This window comes from Polistes dominula, unplaced genomic scaffold (genome assembly GCF_049000335.1).
Source record: "Polistes dominula isolate Pdom_NZ unplaced genomic scaffold, Pdom_raw_medaka contig_20, whole genome shotgun sequence".
NCBI classification, from domain to species: domain Eukaryota; kingdom Metazoa; phylum Arthropoda; class Insecta; order Hymenoptera; family Vespidae; genus Polistes; species Polistes dominula.
In genome coordinates, this window is record NW_028301147.1 from 3,088,554 (window position 1) to 3,108,256 (window position 19,703).

Sequence of the window (19,703 nt, forward strand, 5' to 3'; positions counted from 1 at the left end):
GAGACGATAAGTTCTTACTCGAGCGGAAAAATTATACCTTTTGAACAAGTCATTCGTGACCCTTTGGCAAATCGTGAACCCTATCGAACAATCCCATTTATTAAATGCGTTTAATTTAACATTCACAGTTTCTTTTTTCTTCGATTAATCGATATATTTCTGCAATCAATTTTATTATCAAATTGTTCATTTGTCTTTTATATATATTTATTATAATGTTTATGTATATATGCATTATTATATATAATAAACATTTATTATGATATAAATTATTATTATTATTATTAATTGGCATTAGGAACTCGAAAGTTTATTGTTGCAAATACCAAATCTCCCTCTCTCTATATAAATATTTATGAAAAATTATATATTGTAAAAGTTATAATATTTGCAATACTATATTATTATTATATTAGAAGTATAATGTTGGAATTTTTGCATTTTTTTGCATTCTAATTATTTGACTGCACCTGCACAGTGATGACTTCGAGGATTAAATATTACCGCAATATAAAAAGAATACATTAGAGTATTCAAATAATTATTAATTAATCGAAAAGAATGTGTATTGTTACCTGAAAACAACAATAATGTGATCGAAGTACCATCCTCTTTGAAATTCACCTTCAGACTGGCACGTGATCCTCTATGCAAATTCTTTTATTGAATGTTGCTTAAATGACTTTCCAAATGTCGCACATTTGCATAACAAGAATATTTTACCTAATTAATAGAATTTAAGATTATGAAGTTTTGATTTTAGCTTTTTTTTTTTAATTATTTTTATGTAATTATTTTACCGCACCTGCACAGTGATGACTTCGAGGGTTAAATTTGACTGTATTATAAGTAAAATGTATTAGAGTATTCAAATAATTATTAATTAATCGAAAAGAATGTATATTGTTATCTAAAAACACCAGGTGATCGGAGTACCGTTCTTTTCGAAATTCACCTTCAGACTAGCAGGTTGTCATCTGTCAAAATAATTGTATTAATTGCTTAAATGTTTATATGACTTTCCGAACGTTGCGCATGTGTATAACAAAAATAATTCATCTAATTAATAGAATTTAAGATTATAAAATTCTGATTTTTTTGCTTTTTTTGTTCATTTTTATGTAATTACTAGTTACATCTTGCCCTTCTACGCGTTACTGTAACTCATGTGAGCTAAAATATGACGTTGTCGTATAAATAAAGGTTAGGTTATGTTCAAATTTTTCGCGCACTCACCGAAATCTATGACCGACGGATGACACTGGACTTACCAGTATCATACAATTATTTTTTAAAAATTAATTAATAATTTTATAAATAAATTAATATAATAAAAACCTAGCTTTATACAAATACAACGTTGTGTTAAAATTTCAAAACAGTCGGTAAAGTACTTTTGGAGATTATCGATTAGGTACAAAGGAAATCTACATTTTTATATATACAGATTTTAACCCTCGTGCGCAATGGTAACTTCAAGGCTAAAAATTACCTGTAATATAAGTAAAATGTTTTTAAATATTAACAAAAATTGTTAATTATCAAAAGAAATGTATTTTGTTATTTAAAAACACTGAGTATATGATCGATGAACCGTCTTCCTTAGAATCCACCGTTAGACTAGTATTGTTGTTTATACGACTTTCCGAAGGCTGTATGTGTATGTATAACCAAAATAATATTCTAAAAGTCATATAAACAAAAATAAATAAATCAAATTTTATTCGACTCTCATAGAGGACGATGACTCAGTTTACCGTTTGATTTCGAGGTGAACGGATGTGTCGAACCTATACTAAATGTTTTTAGACTACAATATACACGTTTTTTTTTTCAATTAATTAACAATCATTTAAGGTATGTAACAATTCTCATTCATTCTTTCTTAAACGTATCACATACATATACACACACATACAATAATTATTACAATTAACACTGAAATCTTCCATAATTTTGTTCAACTGACAATTTACCATTGTCAGTACCAATTTAATGGTTTTTATCTAACTTTCTCTCTCTCTCTCTCTTTCTCTCTCTTTTTTTATATCGTCTCATAATTTTATTGTTAACATTGTTTTAAAAAGTTTCCCTTCAAAAATGACTTGTTTTTTATTTTTTTTTTTTTTGTTATATTCGATGGTTTAACACCAAGAGCACTAATAAAGAAGAGACAGAAGAAGAAAGTGAAAGTGGTTGAAGATATCGATGTCGCAAGTAGTACAAGTTTGAATAGAGTCCGACCTTTAATATACAAAAGGGAAAAAACATCATCCACATTCGTATCTTTCGACGCCAATGGGATATTTCCAATAACGAGTCTATTATAAACGACTAACCGAGTTTTTCGTTATCTTGCTACGAGTAATACCCATTGCTTGAGAATTTTCTACATTTTTTTTCTCTCTCTTTTATTCTTTATTCTGTCGCTGACAGAAAATTGCACGACAACAACAACGATGTTCGTTGCTCGTTGCAAGAACAGAATTGTCAAGTGGTAATATATATATATATAACACGTTTGGTATTTCAAACGTGCAATTGACTAATGGCTGATAAATGATAACTATAATGAAATGTTAAATCGATATTTAATCTTTTTCTCTTTCCTTTTTTGTTATATTTAAATTTTCTATGCAAATGACGTGAAAAAATCAATAATTTATACAATATATATATATATATATATATATATATATATATATATATATATATGTATATATATATTATATATATATAATGTTATAATAAATATATATAAATAAAAATATAATATTAATATATATAATATAATAATTATTATATATTAAATTATATTATATTAAATTAATTACAATAATTAATATATATATATATATATATTAAATATTAATGTAATATGTATTTATATAATATTTTATTACATAATATTTTTTGTTTTTCTATCATTTCAAATTGGATCAATTTGTTTTGTTTTTAAATACAACGAAATTTAATTTAAAGCATCTCACGTGTAAATGTTTTTTTATATTCAAATTTTAATCATTTTTTTCCATGAATAATAAATATAAGTAATAATAAATTCCATAAATCATTTATTAACATGATTATTATTTATAATATTTACGTATTATAACCAATGATTACAATGATATGAAAATTGCGATGCCGATTCTTGATATCTATGACTACGATGATGATTATGATGGTGATGATGAAAATCTGTGTCGCGTGTATCGAGGACGCAACACTTTTTGGGTAAAAAAAAAAATGCAAAAAAGAAGAAGAAGAGTAAGAAAAAAAAAACAAAAAAAAGAAATAGATCCCGCGACTGGGATCGGAAAAGTCGGCCAAAAGTTCCGCACTGCGTGGAGATTTTTCTTTGTGTTGGACGTTGAAACCGAAAAAAAAAAAGAAAAAATAGAAAAAAAAAAAAGAGAAATACAAAGAAGCATAAAAACAACAGTAACAACACAACACAACAGTAAAAAAAAAAAAAAAGTAAAAAAAAAGAAAGGGATCAAGAGTGATAAAGAAAAGGGTCGTAGTTTGCATCCAACGTCGATATTTTGATCCCTTTTTTTCTTTTTCTTTTTTCTTTTTTTTTTTTTTGTATCTTCCTACGAACACGAGATTCACGCTAGCATTGGTACTCTTCACAATGCCAAATTTGTCCATCGTTGGTCTCAATCAAGAACAGTCCGACCGTTTTTCCTTTCCCTCTCATAGGAAAGACAGAAACAGAAAGAGAAAAAAATGAGTGAGAGAGAGAAAGAGTGAGAGAGAGAGAGAGAGAAACGAATGGAGGTCGATGACAGACGAAACGGCTTTTAAAACGGGCAACGTTCTTCCTTTTATGTACATACATATACATATTCACACAAACACATATAACACTAATGCATTTATATTCTTGTTGCATTTACTGATACTTTTACCTATAAACATTTTTCTATTACTTATTCAAGTATAACTTACTTATACTGTAGTATGGTGTTATTTATTAGTATACTGTAATAAAGTATTATTTATTACTATATTTTACTATAATATATTAATAATAGGTACTATTGTAGTACCTATAGTTATAATATTAGATGGACTGGAAAGTAATGTCGCTTTTTAACCTCAAAATTTAAACGAATAAATTTTTTAAACAAAAGTTTTTATTATTAATCAATATTTAAATTATTTAATTAAATTAATTAATCACGTTATCAACAACCTTTTTCTATCTGGTATGCAAATTTTTAATATCGTAACGATAAAAATCATCAATCGGTATTTTGATTAAAATATTAATGTAAAAATTTGACGTGCGTAGTAACGACATTATTTTTTGGTCCTACTGATATATATAGCTGTAGTATATATAACCTATTTTTTATAATATATATTATAATAATAATATACATATATAGGTAGATATATATATATAGTATTAGGGGGATCGGAAAGTAATGTCGTTTCTACGCATGTCAATTTTTATATTTTAATCAAAAACTGATTAATTTTTATTAGTCCAATATTAAAAATTTGCATACTAGATGAAAAAAAGGTTATCGATAACGAGAGTTAATTACATTATTGATTAAAAATAAAAACTTGTTAGAAATTTATTCGTTTAAATTTAAGGTTAGAAAGCGACATTACTTTCCTATTGGGTTGGCAAGTAAATAATTGTGAATTTTGTCGATAGGTGGCTTTTTAAAATCAGCAATGACTTAGTTTGCCAACCCAATAATATAATTCACATTATTTTCTATTGATACAAGGAACAAAAAAAGGGAATTTAATGCTTGATACGGAACAGAAAAAAAAACAAGAAAATTTCCATATATTTGCATAGTCGTTGAAATGTTAACCCTTCAGAAAAATCGAATGACAATTTTTTCCTATTAGTTTAACAAAAAAAAAAAAAAAGAAATTTTAAACTTGAGTCAAAATTTTACATCTGTTTTAAATTAGTATAGAAATAAATTTCGTACACGTTCGAATATAAACAACAACAAAAGTGGAAAAGAAAGACAGAGAGAACAAATAAACAAAATTAACATAAAAATTCAAGTTTAACAGAACGGGAGAAGATGCAGAGTAGTAAGTATGTATTATATATCATGTAGGTCAGTGGAAGAAGAAGAAGAAGAAGAAGAAAATGAAGTAGAGAAGAGATAGGGTTGGAATGGCAGAGAGAGAGAGAGAGAGAGAGAGAGATATATAGAAGGGAGAAGACGAAAGAGGAGGAGGAAAAGGAGGACAATTTTACAGAGGCGAGTCTGCAACCTGAATCGACCAGCACAGAGTTATTTGTCTCGATCTTTCGTTTCTTTTTCTTTTTTTTGTCGTTGGCTGGGTTACCGCCATTACTACTAACACATCATCGTAAAACCTTCCTTCTACGGTATGATTAAAAGGACTACGTGCTATCTTTTTCTATAGGTATCTCTCTCTCAAACATTTTATTCTTATCTTTTCTCAAAGTACACATAAACGTTGTATGATGCATTTATGTGATGTACATCGATGAAAATTTGGTTAAAAAGAAAAAAAAAAAAAGAAAACAAAGTAGAGTTAAGGATAAAAGAATGTGATAAAAATGAATGCATTACATATACATACATGTGTGTGTGTGTGTGTACGTATCGGGTTCATTCGAGGTTGTTAAACGAATTTTAGGTGAAAATCATCGACCCGTTAGATTTTACAAAGGCTTCAATACTATTCGCTAGGTTGAACATTTCTTTGAATTTATCGATCGTCTCTCTCTCTCTCTCTCTCTGTTTTTTTTTCTCTCTTTTTTTCTCGTTTTATATTATATATATATAGACACATTATTTCTCTCATTTCTTTATATTTTCAATAATATTTATTCAATTCTCTATATTGGAACACTTGAATGCTACTCCAGGGGGTTTACAAATAATAGTCGATTATTGCAATACCGATTGCTTTTCTTAGTACCATGTCTTGAATTTTCTAAGGTATTTTTCTGCAATTGGTAACGTTATATGTATTTAAATATTTGAAGAATCTAGGGTAGAGATTATTTCTCGTTTAAAGAGGGCTTCCACATTTATATATATATATATTCCATTGTGATTACTCGTAAACTCCAAAAGTAATACAGTACTTTAATATAAATATTATAATAATTAATATACTGTATTACAATATCATAATAAATAATATCATTGTACTATATATTAATATGTATTATAAAAACGTTTAATATATTGGGATCTGTAGCACTTGAATACGCTATCTGGTGGTTAAATTCAAAATTAGAGTAGATAGGTCGAATTGCTACATCACGTGGGATCTCTAGCACTTGAATACGCTATTTGGTGGCTAAATTCAAAATTAGAGTACATAGGTCGAATTGCTACGCCACGCCCCTGCCAGAGATCTCAATATTGGATTGGCAAGAAAGTAATTTCGGTTTTCTAATGTGAAATAAAACTCAATTATTTATTTTTACATTTATTTTTAAATTACACGGAATTTGTTTCTATATCAACCTAAAAGTGTCAAATACCAAACCTTAAAAGCATGCTTAAAAGCAACAAAAATTCTAACATTAACAAAAGAATAACGAAATAAACATAACGCTATCTATTGGTGCAAACCGAAATTACTTTTTTACCAACCCAATATATATCTACCTACATATATGTAAATTTCTATTATGAATGAACAACTTTGCTTCGTTAAAAAAGAAAAAAAGACAAGTAAGAGAAAAATAAAGATTCTTATATTATGTCTTGTTCTCTGTATACGTTTCGTAAAATGACATTCGTGATTATACGCGTGAATGAAACGGTATGTGCAAGTTTCAAGAAAAGAGCCCATATATGTTAATAGCTAGATGCTATGTTTCTTTGAATGTATATACAACAATTGCACATATATACGTGTATTGTATAGTTGTTCTCTACAGTAAAATACGTGCTTTTGAAGAAATCTTTCTCTTTCTCTCCGGTGCATATGAATAATTGTTTATATGAACGTAAATGAACACGTATATATAGCAAAATATACGTTTCTAAATGTATATGCATATATAAATACACATATACATATACGTATGCTTTATGTACGAGCAATTGTTTTTCAAACGCATAAAAAAAAATGTTTCGAGGATAACATGAGATTGATTTTCACTTTCTAGAAATAAATACGTTTACCATTAACCATCGTTGTTGAATAATGCCGGCATTGTGGTTAAAGATTCCACTATATTAATTAAGTGATACGTATAGTAATATAATCTAGGGATAAATAATGAAATTTAATTTAAGCTTGTTATTTAATTTCAATATATTTATCATTATATATTAATAAACAAATTTATATTAATTTTTATTTAATAATAATAATAATAATAATAATAATAATAATATCAATAATAACATTGACACACTTGGTCCTCGATTATTAGATCATCGTAGACCGCGCCGCCATTGTGGTTAATATTAAAATACGTTAACTACGTGAGTCAATTATTTAAATTATCTACATAAATAATAAAATAATTGTAAAGAATTATTGAATAGGATTTTCATAATTAATATTAGAATTAATAATAATGTCATTGAAACTTTGCCATGATCATTATCGGAACAAATTTAATATAAGATTGTATAAATTGTTCATATCTATTACTTACACTTTGTAATACACACACACACACACATGTATATGTGTTACCGTGAAAGTCCGAAATTACAAAATGTAACTATATCATTAATATAGAATATATATATATATATATATATATATATATATATATATATTCTTCTTTTACTTTTTCTTTTATTATTATCATCATTATTATCGTCATTATCGTAATCATGTTATTCGCTGAACGTGAACGTAATAAGTTTTAATATTTTAGCGAATAAATTTTCATTCGTGACCGTAGACGGAAATAATTATGAAGGTAGCGGTAAAGTGGATGTGCGACGTCAAAATGGAGGATGAGAAGAAGATCCTTCGAATGTTCTCTCTCTTTCTTTTTTTCTTCTCTTTTTCTTTCTCACTCTCTCTCTCTCTCTCTCTCTCTCTGTCTCTCTCTCTCTCTCTCTCTCTCTCTCTCTCTGTCTTGCTCAAGTATTCTACAGTAAAGGCGTATCATTAGCTGTGTGGTGTACTTTATAGACGTGAATTCATGAATGGCCTCTGTTCATTACTTCAACGATTTCTACAAAGGAATAGATAAAGATAGAAAACTGTGCATAATGCGTTGATGCCTTCATTTAACATTCGATTCTTATCGTAATTGACAAAATTAAGCCATTACTAGCATTGTCGAATAAAATTGACCCTTTTTAAAAAGATCTTAACGTATCTTTCATCAGACATATATAATGTTTAAAATTCCAAATCTTTTTCGATTACATAATGTCTTATCAAATTACAATTAACTTTAAAAAGAAATTATCATTGACGTAATTATTAATCTGTTAACCGGGTGAGACGTATAAAGACGTCTAACGTATTTTACGTATTTTATATATATATAAATAAACGACAAAAATATATATTTCATAGTCTTTTCATTTATTTTAAGCATAAATAATAATAAATAAATAAATAATGAAAAAAGGTACGTAATTAAAAAGGGAATTCCCCGGTTAACAGCTGGTGGGACGTATAAATTCGTCAAATGTATTTTACGTATTTTATATATATATAAATAAACGACAAAAATATATATTTCATAGTCTTTCATTTATTTTAAGCATAAATAATAATAAATAAATAAATATATATAAAATAATAAATAAATAATAAAAAAAGGTACGTAATTAAAAAGGGAATTCCCCGGTTACTGTATTTAAAAAAAAAGAATATTTATAATTTAAAAATCACATTTCTTATTAATCTGTTATAAATTGGAGTAGGGCTACAAAATAAAAAAAAGTTTAAAGTAAGTAAGTCATTTTACAGAAAGTTTATCAATGCGTATATGTATAATGCATACTGTATAAAGAAATCTATCAATAATTTTGAAAGTACGTTAAGTTAGTATATTTCTCTTTCTCTCTCTCTCTTTCTCTTTCTCTTTCTCTTTCTTCGTACTCCCTCTCTCTATGTCTTCCTACGCTTAACTTTACAAACCCATGCGATTTATGGTTTATACATATACGTAGATACACACTTAGGATATCTTATACAGAGTTCGTTTATTCTCTAATAGAATGGTTTTAAAGTAAGCGAAGCTTGCAAGCTTTGAACTGGGTCAAAAGTCGACGCGTGACTACTTGCCAACCTACTTGGGAATGGGTTCGAACTGACTCGTAAATATTCACACACGTGAACATATATGCGTGTGAATATGTATAATAAAAATATAGATTTTGTTTTCTTTCTTTTTCATTTTCTTTTGGAAATTTACAAGTATTTATTCTTATATTTATTCAGTTAGAATTTGTTTTAAACTTGTTGTAACTCACAATCAATTGAATTGTTATGAGACAATCTCTAAGTAATTTATTATAATATATATTTTTTTGTGTGTGTGTTCTATCTTTGTCTCTGTCTCTTTTTGTCTCATTCTTTTTCACTCTTTCTATTTTTCTCTTCCGATGATTCAACGGGGTCGACGATCCGTTAGAGAGGCTTCGACGAATTACCATACACCGGCGTGTTGTGTACGATGATAGCGGCTAATTTCCTTTGGAGGGATGAATAATTCATTTCCGTTTGGTCGTACCAACAAGGGATTTCTTCGTGAAATCGACTATTCAATTTTAGTTATCTTTATATCGTTAAGAATAATAACAGTTTTTTATTTTTTATTTCAATAGAAAACAATATACGCTTAGAGTGAGAGAGAGAGAGAGAGGAAACAGATATTTACAGCAATTTCATTCCATTTGATTTATCTTTCTTATCTTTATCTCGCGTTATTTGTAATTATAATTTTAATTATACATAAATATATGCAATGATAAATGCAAAAATAGGAATTAACATTAGATATACCAGACCAGTCATTTTGACTGGTCGAGCCATTTTAATTCAAAATTTCTACTTCATGTAACATTTGATTTCTGTAGATAATCAAGCGTTTTGTTATTTAAAAATGTCTATAAATCCATTTATCTATTAAAATTATTATTGTTAAACATTTTTTGTTATTTTTTAAGAGTAAATAAAGACTGGAAGTCTCAAAAAGCATTTTTTTTTTATACACCAGTCATTTTGACTAGTGCGGTAGAAATAAGTATACTGAAAATGGTGGTATATCTAGTGTTAATGATAATATAATATTTTTTCATAAATAATAATATTCATAAAATAAAATATAAGAAATATATTATTTATTTTTATATTGTACCATTTTTACCGCCTTTTTTGAATTAGCAGAATACAGTTTTTGTTTTTTCGTACGGTTCATCCATCCATTTTTATTAACCTTCCTCACGTTGTTTGATTTTGTGTGATCTTTAACATTATAAATATTATTTTATATTATTGACAATAATTTTATTAACATTTTTCTATTATTATTCTTATGATAAAATATAATAATATAATAAATATACGATTCTATTAGAGGGAAAGTAATGTCGTTACTACACAAGTCAATATTTATATTTTAATCAAAAACTGATTAATTGTTAAATAATATTAAAAATTATTAATTATATATTATAAATATTAAAAATTTGCATATTAGATGAAAAAATGTTGTTGATAACGAGGGTTAATGATTACATTATTGATTAAAAATAAAAACTTGTTAGAAATGTATTCGTTTGAATTTAAGGTTAGAAAGCAACATTACTTTACAGTCAACTTAATATATAACAGAAAAAATTGATTGTTGAATTATGAATTTTGTTTATTTGTTATAAATACAAATATCTCTCTTCTATATATTTTATTATAAAATATATAAAAGATATCAGAGAAATAAAATTGTCCATTCATTGAAATCTTGACTTCGGTTCGTAGCGTGTCCCACATTAAAAAGCGAGACCGAACTGAGACCCAAGTTGGTACATTGCCAGAATGGAATATTGTTTCTTATAATAATAAGGAGAGCATTCTTCTCTCTCGACAGAAGAGAAAAGAAATAGTAGGGAAAGAAAAGGTCGTTAAACAAAAAAAAAAAATAATATTCTCCTACTTTTTCATAATCAGAGTGTATAATTAAAGCTCGCACAGGCGCGTTTATTTCAAACGAGTAATAAACTCTCGTTGGTCTAGTAAAGTATTTACGAACAAAATTTTCTAATTACAATATAATTATATCATTTGTTATATATTTTTTATAATTATTATCATTTGTATAACAATTAGTATAAATGTTGATTGATTCTATCATTTTATGTCGGCCATTTTGAAATAATTTGAGCGGTAATTTTAAAATTTGTGAAATCTTTTTCTTTTTTATTTTGATCATTAAAACACATACATAGATATATAAAAATTTTTACAAACATTAAAATAATGTTATATATAAATGGTATAATGTAAATATAAATTTTTTTGTAAACCTAATTGGGTAATATCAATTTCTAAAGAAAAGTTGAAAGTAAGATACACTCTGAAAAACAGGACATATGTAAGTGGAACATGGTTTAACAGAAGAAGAACATCAAAGAGGGGTTTTAACGAAATTCCGAAGAATTCTCAAAGCGTTTAGGATTTGATGTGTTGAATTTCAGTGTGCAACCGACCCATTTTCTAAAAGCGTGTCTCGTGGAACGTTATTTCAGAGCTTTGCTCTTTGCAAAATATTTATAGCCCATTCTAAATACATATAAGCAAAAGGAGGTTTGAACTTTTAAATAACGCGTCCTCTTTGCAATCTAATTGTGTGTATTTATTTGCATGTATCTATGTACTTAATAAAATTAAATAAGTAAATATATATATAATACACTTATATACGTCATAAGTGGTGAACGAGATAGGAGGGTTGTTGTATTGCATCGTTTACTCGTTCAAAAACTATTGAAAAGTCAAGAAAGACAAATAAATGGGAAACGTCAAGTGGAATGTACAGAATGTTAATTGTTTAATGGGATATAATCGTTTAATGGGAAAGACCCTTACATTCATTCGAAACCACCATACGCGTGACGGATGAATAAGACCGCTCTTATGTGGTCTTTGATGCTTCTATATTTATATTTATCTGACGGAAAAGATTATCCTCTTATTTCTATTTATCTCTCTAAACATTTTTCTCTCTACTTTTTCGTAAAATTTTCCATACATAGGAAAATAATATTTCTATTTAATGCGATAAAATGTTTGTGATCAATTATTTATATAAACATTTTGTTTTCTCTTGTTTTTTTTTTTATTTGTATCCACAATTTATTATACACGTGTATTTGCATATTTATACCGTGTGTAATATAAATTTATATTTTATTAATTAAACATATTTTTTTTGTTATATATATATACCATAAAATATTACCGTAACCTAATATTGTTGCTTTCTAACATGCATACATATGTATGTGTAGTACTTTATGATAACATTTTCATTAACACAAGAGAGAACAAGATTATAAATAAATAATTTATTCTTGTAACTTCATTCTCCTTTTGCGCGTAACGAACCGATAAACAGGTTGCGTGAGTGCGTGTTCTGGGTGGGGCTCCCATCCTAGCTTGCTAATCGATTTCCTTTTGAATGTGTTATCGAATTAAATTAATAGGAAAAGAAAAAATTACGTATTTATACGATACAAAAGCTACCTATTGAAATTCTTTTTTTTTCAATTAAATGTATTGTTAATTAACCTAAAAAAAATGTATATAGACATATAATTAAAAAGATTAATTAGAAAGAAAAAAAACAATTTTAAAGCTATTAAAAATGATGGATTGAAAACTTCTACAAAAATCTAATATGGCGGGCTCGTAAGAGCTGCCATCTTGGTGAACGAACATTTAACCTTTAAATTTCTTAAATAAAAAGATAAACCCTTCTTCTTCTTCTTCTTTTTCCTCTTCTTATCGATGAAATACTTTTATACTTTACTTAAAGCGTGCTATGATAAATGGTGGCGACCAGCAGCATGGTGTATGAAGAGATAGTCGGAATAAGGGGCAGCTGACCTCAGCCGCCGCGCACGCTCTTTACGCGCGAGATGCCCCACAATCTGAACTCGGCTTCCGCCAACTCCGCTAACACGGGACCGAATCATCAGGCTTATCCTCACCAACCTTATCATCGAAATGGAGATGGACTTCAGCCAGAAGTAATCTTTCTTTTGTATTTTTTTTATTGTTAATATAAATTATTACATTTGGGGATAATAATGTTCGTAGATTTTAAAATTAATATTTTCAAAAGAAATTTTACATAAAACAATCAATTAAACAATTGCAAATAAATTCACGAGCTTGTTTCATTTTAATAATTGTTTTGTAAACAGATAAAATGGTGTTCATTAAAATAAATGTTTATAGATATAATATATATCGTATATATGTACTAATTCCTTTTATTATATTTCATTTATCATTATATTCTATCAAATAATTTCATTATTCAAATATTGTATTGTAGTTTATAATTATTCTGTATAAATACAAGTACAAATATGAATTAATTACGTGATATTAGAGTGAATCAAAAGTTCGCGCATTTATTGCGTTCAAACTTTACTTTGAAACTGTATAATGTGAATTGTTTTTGTAAAATTTACTTTGGAAATATTAATATTAAAATGTACGAACTTTTTTGGTTTATACGCAATATTACAAATATTATATGTGCGATGAATTTGTAGAAAGAACCGGTTGAATTCGACACGTCGCACCTACGTGGTGCACCAGCCGAAGTGGAGGCATTGGTACACAATATCAAAGACGTTGCACAACAATTTCTTTATCACTGGAGAACATTTCCGATTGTCTTGCCACCACCACTTTCCACGACTACGGAAGGTGAAGACACACTTGCAAGAAAGAAACATCACTTGAAGGATCTCTTCGTAGCACCTAGTTTTGACGAATTGGATGCTGTAGCAGTTGATAGCAAAGGAGAACCTCGAAGACTTACTAATAAACAATTAGAAAGCATCAGAGAGAGAGGGTAAGTCGTTGGAAATAAAAAAACTAATACCGCCATATTCTTTTTTTTTATTATTATTTCTCTCTTAATCTCTATGTAACCAAATTTTATTATTGTTTGTAATTATTTTGTTTCCTTCTTCTTCCTTTTCTCTCTCCCTTTCCTTCTCCTTTTCTTGTCTTGTCCCCGTTTTGTTGTTTATTTTTCAATCAAGTAGTTTTATAGTCATCGATATTACTTATATTGTTAGTTTTTAATTTAGATGTTAGATTAATCTCGCTAGATTAAATATTAGCGATCATCGTCAAATATATTATCATCGAAGGAAAGATTATTATATGTCTACACGTTTTGAAACATGATTTTAATATATTTGCCAATATTTAATACACAGGTAGATATAATGCAGTACGTAAGTATTTAAAAAAAAAAAACACGAAAGTAATGTGTGTAACAATTAGACACAGTATTATTAAATAATGTAGATTTAGAAACAAGTAAGATATTTTGTGTGATATTTAGAGTGCTGCAGTTTTTTATTAGTCGGCATGGAGTGTGAACAATTTTTCTTGTATTTTTTATTATCAAATTTTATTAGCAATTTTCTATTATCCGCAAGCGAATAAATATACAAACAATTTTGTTACATATAAATTAAAAAAAAAAAAAAAAAAAAAAAAAAAGAGGATAAGAATTGTTAATTTTGTGGAAACAATTGTGATACGGGAAGGAAGAAAATTTAGGACGATAGGATTATTAATTCATTTTCATATTTTGTCATCTCTGATAAACGTTTTAACGTATTTTTGTAAAGCTTGCACAAGGATAAATACGGAAAGCCGAAGAAGCTGAATGCCACTCAGTTGGAGAGCATTCGAAAATGCGGGTATGTCACACGCATAAGTGAAAATTAAATACTAAAATGTTTAACGATTAAGCAATAATCTATCTGAAACTGAGACAAAGAGCTGAATTAATTACATAATTATTATAAAAAAAATCATTTCTATATTATTTTCTCTATATCGATCTGTTTATTTAAACAAAAGATGATTACATTAATAATAAAATGTTGTAGATGCTCTACTTGTCAGTTTCAGTGTTGTATTTGTCTATCCTTATAATTCACTCAAACACGAACTTTCCTTAAGATTTATTCAATTAAAAAATAATATTAAAAATTTATTCAAATAAAAAGAAGCACAAATTTTTGTTTTCCAAAGTTTCACATATATACTGCTATGTATAAATATATTAACTATAGCAATTAATAATACATCATTTTTACTTGCACTTCAAATTATGAAAGTAAAGGTTTCACCTGGGAACAAAAAAATAAAATAAAATTCAATATATCGAACACATGTAATTGGTATAGTATCTAACAAATGTCTATTGCATCTCTTTAGCATGTTTTACTCACATTGTACATATATATATTATATATATATATATATATAATATTTAAAAAATTATCACTGTAAAACATTGCAACGTGGTGTGGGTTTATCTTATATATTATTTTTAGGAGATATGCTTGTAAAAATAGAAAATAAAAAAAAACAGATAAATAATTATTAGTTTTTACATATTACAATGTCCATAGGCAGAGTTACATAAGTAAGTGTATATTATTTAGTTTTGTTTTTCAATTAATTGAAAAAATATCGTACGATATTTTAATTAGCAACAACAGATCTTTATAGAACAATATCAGTAATTGTTTAATTAAACTAAAAAATAAAAAAAAATAAAACATTAAATAAGATTTCAGTTATTGTGTGTTTGTAAAAATTTGATTGTATAGTTCGTCGTGTAGAATTTATTAAATATTATTATTCTACTTTTCCTACTTTTTTTTGTCTTTTTCTACTATAAACTTCGAAATTGTATTTGCACAATTACATAGGACACACAAAAGAAGTATTTACATATATACAATTTTACATATTATCTAATTACCTGCATTTTGCGCCATTATTTGTACAGGGAATTTGAAGTGGATTCAATCAATTTTGCCGGTCAAATACATCGATGGCGATTAAGTGCTCTTCTTCAACGAGGAAGAGACAGAAGACGCGAAGCACTACTCAGAGATCTTGCCTTAGCTACTAGATTTCTTGTAGTAACTGCAAAAGCTAGATTAGTGTCCCATTGCTTCAGTGTTTCGCAATCTTTTAAAGCATTCTTAACAGGATTTTTACGTCTTCTCGGTAAGACAAATAAATATATACAAAATTATTGATAATATTTGTAATTATATAATTATTATTTTAATTTATATTATTACAATATGTATATATTTTTACAGATATAATAATAGGTGTGCCATCCTTGCAAGCACATAATTTAGATGCCAAAATTCGAGAAGAACGTTGTCGATATTTAGTTGCAGAGTTAGTATGTAGAGTAAGTGTACATTGTTTTTCTATAAAAAAGTATATATATATATTTTCTAATATAGTATCAAAGTGTAAATATATATCATATATTTATATATACGTTATATTTTATAATATATAGCCAGAATATGAAGATTCATTGGAACTGCTTTGTGGATTTGTAAGAAAACAACTACGTCGAGCAACAATGGAAAAATTCGAGGTTGAACGTGAATCATCTCAGTTATTACCTGTTCCAATTCCTTTTGTGTTTGGTACACCCGGTGGAGCTGCTGTTGACCTAAGATTATTTAGCAGAGACATTATCAGAAAGGCTTTACCAATACTAGTCTCGATTTTAGAGAGAGAAACTCGTGGTTGGTTTCTTCATTTTAGGGAAAGACTGATATCAGAATTAAGAGCACAGAAAAAACCAGATGAAGAAATAGAAAGAGTACGAAAAAAACTTTACTTTTATTATTTTTATTTTGCTAAAAACATCTTTGTCAATCCTTTCCGTTTTTGTTTTTGTTTAGGAAGTTAATGAAGCGGTGATGAGAGAATATTTACAAAGAGTATACACCAACATTTTGTCGCATCCGGATATACTTGCACTCGGTGAAGGTATTGCACAACTTCTAGTCCAACAAGCACAATCCGTCGTATTAATGCACAGAGCAATTGAAAATGTCCAACGAAAGTTGCTGCAAACGAAAGAATGTTTAAGACAATATATTGAACTCGAACATCCAGTTTTATCACGAATACAACCATGGATGCGAGATCGTATGAGAGAAGCTGAAGAAAACTTTATAGAGGAATGCGAGTGGTGTGCTCACGAGGAAGCTCTTGCTTTGTGTAGTCATCAAAATTTGCAACAGACTTGTTACTTTCTCAATCGTGATTTAATTTTTATGAAAGAGGTATACAACAAATATTTGTTAGTTACATTTGTAATTTTATTTATATAATTGTATTGTCATATTTTAATTTTTTATTTAGAGAGAGCCAGTTTTATTGAAAGAATTGCGTAAAGTTAAAACACCGACTAGAAGCTTCCAATGGCCGACACAAATATGGCTTCCAAAAAATTGGATAATAAGACGAAATTTTCAAGGTCAATCTGAAATCATTCCAACAGTTTTAAGCAATACGCCAACGTCCATAACAACACCGCGTGCGGATCCGAGTCAACCTGTTTTCTTAGTTGAAAGAGAAGTAGTACGTACAACGACGACTAGGTGAGTTGAAGAAAAAGAAAAAACTTGATAAGTTTTCTAAACTTAGCAATTATATAAAATGTACATTAGATATCGTTAATCCACGTTACCTACCTTACACGAAGGTGGCCAATGTGGCGTTGGATAAATTACATAGCAAGAACATGGTGTTGGACTTGGAATGCAATGTTTCTTTTGGGAGTAGCAGTTCCATGGTACAGTCCAGTCTCCATCCGTGCTTTGTTACTTGTGCAACCTTTTACTCCTGATTTAGAATTAAGTCAAGTCAATGGCACATTGTTCCCACGAAAATCTTCACAAATGCCTACTCTCTGTTCTCGATTAGTAGCACTATGGAGGCATATCAGTAAAAGTCGAACACATTTTGAAACAGAACCGGATACAGGTAAATCTTGTTATCTCACTTATATATCAATTTTGTATATTTTAAATAAATATTAATTTTTTTTAATTTCTTATAGGATTTATCGGCAAGGGAATGACAAGACATTTAAATAGGCTATGGAATTATGGCGCCAAAGGCCTTTTAGGAACGCTTGTTATATTATTTATTTTCCCTGTCGTTTGTATACTTGCAAGTTTCGGATCTCTACTTATTGCACTTACTGCTGTTATGTGGTTAGTTAATATGTTAATCTTTTTAGAATTTTTTTTTTTTGGGTAATATGATTTTATTCTAAAAATAATTATATCTTTCAGGATGCCTTTAATTACTTTAACATTACATGCTTTCATGGCACTTATCATGGATTTAGATAGTCCAGAACCAAGTCGCAATCGCTATTTAGTTGTTATGGAAGCATTGGTTTGGAATATTGGTATACAAGGATGTTTGCAACCAATAGCAGCCTTAATAGTAGCTCTCGTTGTATGCCCTATCATTTCTTTTGTAATACTTACTGGTAAGAAATTTATTTGAATTTTTTTTTTAAGAGAGTGAATATATTTTTATGTAACATAATTATTTTTATAGTTGCTGTGATACGTTATTGCATTAGAGTGGTATGGGATACAATCATGTTCCATTTGGTAATCAAAAATAGAGGAAGAATTCCTGCTAGCGACAGCTTTGTAGTTAAAAGAATAGCAGGACCAGGATTAGCATCAGATTATTATTATCAAGTAAGAGAATCACAAATTGAATAATTAATGGATATAAAAATCTTCTAAAAATTGTCTAATATAATAAATATTTTTTTCTTTTTAGATAAGACCGGAACAAGCGTTAGCCGCGTTTGAAGCTAAATTAGAGCTGGACGAATTATTAGCTTTTCAGCAAGAAATAGAAAGATTAATAACTCAACCGCAACGAGATTTTAGCCAATTCGTAGAAGCTTGTTTTGGTCCGTTTGCCGCTGGTCTTGCGAAGATGAAAGATCCGTACAAATCGCTTGAAAAAGAAGCTAGAGATCTTATCGCTGTTTTACACGAAAAATTAGAACGACGAAGGAAAAATTTACAAACAGGACTTGGTGTGGCTGTAAGAAGCAAGATTAAACTAACAACGTTTGATTTGAAGGTGCGTTATTATTTTTTTTTTTTTATATATATAAAATATTGTAATCTTATTTTATGACTTATATGTTTGATTCCTGATAATAATACAGGTAGTTATACAACAAGGTGCCCTCATGTTGGAACGACTTTACCCATCACACGTATTTGCTCGTTTAACTGGAAACGAAGAAGATTTTTGGGAAAATAAAGGATTAGGTGTTGGTGACTGGGCAGGTTTAGCTGGTCTCATGTATGCTGACATTTTTAGTCTGGATTTCCTTCAACCTCTCGATGATTCTGATACCAAATTTAGACTAGAACCACATCCGGGTGTTGATTTGTCACGATACACAGATATGGTTCATAGTACTGAATTAGGTGGTATAAATGGGCCTGATTTGTTAGGCGCAGTTTATGCACCACGTGGAAATATTCAAGTGCATAGCCCATATCTTGAAGTTTCAGCATTTAATCCTCGAGCAAAGCAAGCCAGTAATAGCAAAAAATCTGATAAACGATGGTACAGTATATTAAAATGTTGTATCGATATTGATA

At 28.2% G+C, this 19,703-nt stretch overlaps 1 protein-coding gene across 5 annotated transcripts in view; it reads left to right on the forward strand.

The window, feature by feature from the left end:
* Positions 1–19,703, forward strand: part of LOC107066100 (uncharacterized) — a 36,629-nt gene that overhangs the window by 12,852 nt on the left and 4,074 nt on the right. For 4 of the 5 annotated variants that reach the window (XM_015320389.2, XM_015320391.2, XM_089177139.1 and 1 more), the window contains 14 exons: positions 12,998–13,211; positions 13,746–14,050; positions 14,844–14,915; positions 16,019–16,242; positions 16,341–16,438; positions 16,553–16,864; positions 16,947–17,333; positions 17,413–17,651; positions 17,756–18,036; positions 18,113–18,269; positions 18,351–18,553; positions 18,625–18,773; positions 18,859–19,170; positions 19,259–19,668. In XM_015320389.2, coding sequence (XP_015175875.1) covers positions 13,101–13,211; positions 13,746–14,050; positions 14,844–14,915; positions 16,019–16,242; positions 16,341–16,438; positions 16,553–16,864; positions 16,947–17,333; positions 17,413–17,651; positions 17,756–18,036; positions 18,113–18,269; positions 18,351–18,553; positions 18,625–18,773; positions 18,859–19,170; positions 19,259–19,668 — 3,260 coding nt within the window. In that variant the 5' untranslated portion in view covers positions 12,998–13,100. The remainder of the gene's footprint in view (positions 1–12,997; positions 13,212–13,745; positions 14,051–14,843; positions 14,916–16,018; positions 16,243–16,340; positions 16,439–16,552; positions 16,865–16,946; positions 17,334–17,412; positions 17,652–17,755; positions 18,037–18,112; positions 18,270–18,350; positions 18,554–18,624; positions 18,774–18,858; positions 19,171–19,258; positions 19,669–19,703) is intronic. The other variant, XM_015320393.2, reaches the window with a different exon arrangement.